Source organism: Gossypium raimondii, chromosome 6 (genome assembly GCF_025698545.1).
Source record: "Gossypium raimondii isolate GPD5lz chromosome 6, ASM2569854v1, whole genome shotgun sequence".
Classification (NCBI taxonomy): Eukaryota; Viridiplantae; Streptophyta; class Magnoliopsida; order Malvales; family Malvaceae; genus Gossypium; species Gossypium raimondii.
The window spans coordinates 17,187,716-17,192,437 of record NC_068570.1 but is presented as its reverse complement, the minus strand read 5'-3'; the positions used below and the strand labels follow the sequence as shown (position 1 = coordinate 17,192,437).

Here is a 4,722-nt window from a genome sequence, read left to right as displayed (position 1 = left end):
ATAAATTGAAAATACATTAAAAGTATATGCATTTGATTTTGGCTAGGCTCGGGGCAAAAAAATCCTACCCGAGGTCTGACTAGTTTAGAAAATGGATCTTATTTTTTGTGCAAGCCCATTTTTCAAATCTACATTTTTGCTCAAACCCTCTCACTTTTTAGACGAACCTTCGAGTCTGGACGGATAACTCAACCCATGGTCGATTATCTGTCCTCTTTTGATAATAATGTCCTTTTGAAATTACCTTTCACGTTTATATAGATTAAATTATACTTTGATCCCTTTGATATACTCAACCTCAGTATTCCGTCCATATATTTTAATTTAATATAATTCAATATTTCTACTATTATAAATACTCTTTTACAATTTATTATTATCATATCATAATAAATATTATTAATAATATTATGGTGGGTTTGAATGGACGGTTACCTGCGGTAATATTGAGATTAGATATTATAACAACACTGTAGTATGAGACAAAAAACAAGTTAAACGCATCGCACTGCATTTAATCGCACATCCAAACTCCTAAAAAAAATATATGTTATTAGACTGAAGTGGAATTTAAAAAAAATATTAAAGTAGAAATATTTTACGTCATCTAAATGATGAAATTATTATTATTATTAAAGTAATTGCTTTCAACTAAATTGTCAATTTAAAAGTATCAGCTTAGCCTCATGAATTGGACTTTTCTAAAATTTGCATAAGTCAATTACAAATTTTTTTAATGGTATTAAGACATTACATTATTAAAAGTGCAAAACTATATCCTCAAATTGAATATGATATAATGACCAAAATCATAATTTGAAGATTTATATATGATTATTTTGTAATTTTAAATTAAAATATTATCACATATTTTAAATTAAATTGATTATTTTAAAAGAAATATTGAAAGAAAATATTTTATGAAACCATCTTAAAATTTTTAATTTCACGAATAAAATTAAAAAGAAAAGAAAAAACTCACGTATTCATAGGTGTCGTTACTCTTTTAACCTATTTGTAAAGTCTAAACTATTCCATAATTTCTCGTATATAATAAAATTAATAATTAATTGTGTTCTTTCTTCTCAGAAAGTTTATAGTGTCAGCAGGACAATTTATATCCCTTCAAAGGGAAAGGCTATTGCTTTTTGTTTGCTTTAGTAAAAACTCAATGATTTGAGAATTTGAATAAAAACAAAAACCGATATACAAAGAGAGTTCATCATATATCGTTTAATGGAAGACGAGAAAGCCAGAAGCAAGTTCAAAAGGTTGTGTGTTTTCTGTGGCAGCAACTCTGGACATAGACAAGTCTTCAGTGATGCTGCTCTTGAATTGGGCAATGAACTGGTTTGCTTTTTTCTTTTACCTTCAACACTATCTCATTAGTTTGAAAATATATATACTAATAAAGTTTGTGTTTTTGGTTTTCAAAAGATGAACTTTGTAATGGTTTAGTATATGTCTTGGGGTGGTGGTAGGTGGGTGTTTGTCTTTTTCTGGAAACTGGGTTTGTTGTTTTAGATTATTGGGTGTTAGTTTATAGTGAGAAAGATGAGATTCTTTTACTGGTTTTTTTAAAATTCTATGATGGTGGAGTTGTACATTTGGTGTTTCATGTACTGATTGCGGTTTGCTCTGTTTGCTGTCATGGCACTGTTGACCATCAAAGGTTGTTTTCTTGCTGACAGGGTATTTGCTCTTCTTTTACTATACGTGAGTATCGAGTAATATGAATATCCATGACTTGAATTTTAGGTTTTTGATGCAATTGAGTTATTTCAAAAAAAAGGGTCTTTTCTAGCTTTCTTTAGCTTGACTTCTATGCCTAAATTGTTTTTTTTTTCCAACAACTTGAGGACTTCTACTTTTACTCATGTGTGGCTGTTTTGATCACAGGTTAAGAGGAAGATAGACTTGGTGTATGGAGGGGGAAGTGTTGGGTTGATGGGTTTGATATCCAAGACAGTATATGATGGAGGCTGTCATGTTCTTGGGTATGTAAGAAACTTGCATTAAAGGGCCTATGTTTAATGGTTTTTTTTCTTTTCTCTCTCTCTGAAGAACCTGTTCCAAGTTGCAGGCAGCTTCCTTCTTGTTTCACATTAGGTGTATTACTAAGTAAATAATTGTTGTTTACATGCAGGATAATTCCAAAAGCTCTCATGCCTCTTGAGGTATCTGTACCTGCATCATATATATACACACACACACACATTGGTTATTGAATATTGGGTGAAATAATATCATTTTAATTAGTCTTTCTTCGAAAATGCTAATATGGTTTTCTGCTTTCCTCACTGGATTTGGCAATTGGTACATTACTAATACTTGATGTTGCTCATTGGTGAAAGACTTTATATTATCGGGAATATCTTTAATGTCAATTGTTTCTTTCCTTACTACAAAGATAGATTGGCTGTTAATGCATAGTTTCTGGAAAATATTGACAGATATCAGGAGAAACAGTTGGGGAAGTAAGAACCGTTTTAGACATGCATGAGCGCAAAGCTGCAATGGCCCGAGAATCCGATGCCTTTGTTGCTCTTCCTGGTAAAAGTACCTTGGCCTTTGTTGCTATAGTAGAGAACAGAAAAGGGAAATTTTGGTGACAGGGTCATGTTTTTGAAAAATATAGCTAGTTCCAACATTAAAATTTGGTGTTGTAGGTGGATATGGAACTATGGAAGAGTTGTTGGAGATGATAACATGGTCCCAGCTTGGAATACATAAGAAAACTGTAAGGAATCGTTCTTCAAGATCGAAGAATTCAGCTTGCTATGTTAATATTTATTAATATGTAAAATGTGCAATTACACTTGATGCAGGTTGGTTTGCTAAATGTTGATGGTTACTACAATAATTTGCTTGCTTTATTTGACAACGGGGTTAAAGAGGGATTTATCAAGCCAAGTGCTAGGCATATAATTGTCTCTGCTCCAACAGCCAAAGAACTCATGGAGAAGATGGAGGTATGAACTTTAATCAAAACTTTTTCTTTTCGGTATCATGCGGTTAGTCGGTTAGATTTTGTACCTTGGGTGAGAAAATTCACTTAAACAAAGAAACTAAAAGATATCTTATCAAAGAAATGGCTAGCCTGCCAATCTCAGCAGTTCAAAACTTTCCAAGAACCATTCCGGAAGCCTTACGTTGTCAATTGTCATTACTTTAACCAACCAAATGAGGCCTTGGATTAATTAACCAACCTAGGCCTTTGGATAACAATGATCTAAAATTTAAAGTTAAAATTTGCAGCAATACACACCTTGCCATGAACATGTGGCTCCTCAAGAAAGCTGGCAGATGGAGCAACTTGGTGATTATCCCAATCAACTAAATGCGCAATGAAGCTTTGTTGGTAGGTTTCTACCTCTTTGATTCCTGATGTGATTCATAATCTTAGACAACTCTCTTTGGATGGGCCACATGTTGGTCGTTTACCAGTGTACTTTTATCACCATAAAAAAGGGATTTGATCCTACTAAAATCATCTTAGCTGTTTTACAGATATGCACTGACTTATGGCCAACTAAGTTGCCATAAATGTTTTCTCTACTCCTATTAAGCTGAATCTACTACTATTTACTACATATTGAAGACAAAAGTACTTTGCAATGCAAAAAAGTTCATTCAGAATCTTCTATGGTATGGTGAGATGGCCCCTCTCTGCCTTATCTTTGGTGGATAAGGTGCCATAGGCTGGGGACATCTTATTAATTTAGCAGTAAAGTTAAAGAACCCCAAGCTACAAAAATTGGGTTAACGTTAAAAAACTGACAGGGTATCTTGGTTGATAGTTGTAGGTATTTAAAGGCAAATTCCGGCTTTATAAGGGCATTTCTTCAAGGAGAGGGAAACCATTTTCACATTTACTGAGTGATGGGAATGGGGGGCATAGGGTAAAGTTGCTTGTTGACAGCTGATTCATACATCTTTTAACAATATTTGGCTATGAAAATGACATGCCATTGGACCACATGGCCTTGACCCTTGGGTCACCTTTAGGTCTAATCTCTAAAGAGAGTTATTCCTAGAGATTAGTGCTGGTTCAATCATTCCATCTCAGTTCCCACCTTTTATATTTCCACTTTCTAATAAATTTAAGGTGATATTTGGTTTTGGTTCATTCCTTATGTGGGGCCAAAAGTGGAACGTTTGCTTCTGCATAACTTTGACGGTGATAATTCTGCAAGTCTTTGAATGATATTCCATTGCCAACAATCCTAAGTTGATGCCATCAAAAGTAGTGAAAAAGAAAATGCCTTAAAAACCCATCATTCTTTTCATTATTATTTTCATGTCCTGCCCAATGGCTAAGTGAAACCTATTGCAACCCTTAGGATAGGATAGTTGAATGTTGTAAAAGAAAAAAACTGAAAGTTGGGCCATGATGAAACCCCATGCTTCCACTACCATTATCTACCCCCTCTACTTGTGGTATAGCAAGCTATGATTTCCTTAACTGAGCACACTTTTCTTCAGAAATATTTTTGGGAAATTTGCCTCACATGGATTTCTCAAGGGGGGGGGTGCCGGGAGGTCCTAAAACCTGCTATGCATCATCATAATTAATGTATCCATTAATTCCTGTTAGTACTATACTACACTACTTTTTGGGGGGTACATGGTGTGCTGTTGTCTGTCATATCAAGAACAGGGAAACGAAACAGGCCAGCCTATTTTCCATTGGTAGTAATGCCACTTCATGGCATGGCGTGG

The 4,722-nt window shown here is 34.2% G+C and overlaps 1 protein-coding gene across 1 annotated transcript; it reads left to right on the top strand.

Moving 5' to 3' along the window:
- Positions 1 to 1,083: 1,083 nt before the first annotated feature.
- LOC105773850 (cytokinin riboside 5'-monophosphate phosphoribohydrolase LOG8) lies at positions 1,084 to 3,593 on the top strand. The gene is made up of 7 exons (XM_012596004.2): positions 1,084 to 1,350; positions 1,900 to 1,997; positions 2,147 to 2,177; positions 2,454 to 2,553; positions 2,670 to 2,740; positions 2,829 to 2,972; positions 3,259 to 3,593. Exons 1-7 carry the CDS (start codon positions 1,237 to 1,239, stop codon positions 3,349 to 3,351), a joined length of 651 nt encoding a protein of 216 aa, XP_012451458.1. The 5' UTR covers positions 1,084 to 1,236; the 3' UTR covers positions 3,352 to 3,593.
- The last annotated feature ends 1,129 nt before the right edge of the window (positions 3,594 to 4,722 follow it).

Bases quoted from the DNA above. Each gene is read 5' to 3' on its own strand.
- LOC105773850 (XM_012596004.2), top strand. From the start codon at position 1,237: ATGGAAGACGAGAAAGCCAGAAGCAAGTTCAAAAGGTTGTGTGTTTTC. The intron at 1,998-2,146 runs GTATGTAAGAAA...GTTTACATGCAG, and splicing joins GGAGGCTGTCATGTTCTTGG to GATAATTCCAAAAGCTCTCA. The intron at 2,741-2,828 runs GTAAGGAATCGT...CACTTGATGCAG, and splicing joins TTGGAATACATAAGAAAACT to GTTGGTTTGCTAAATGTTGA.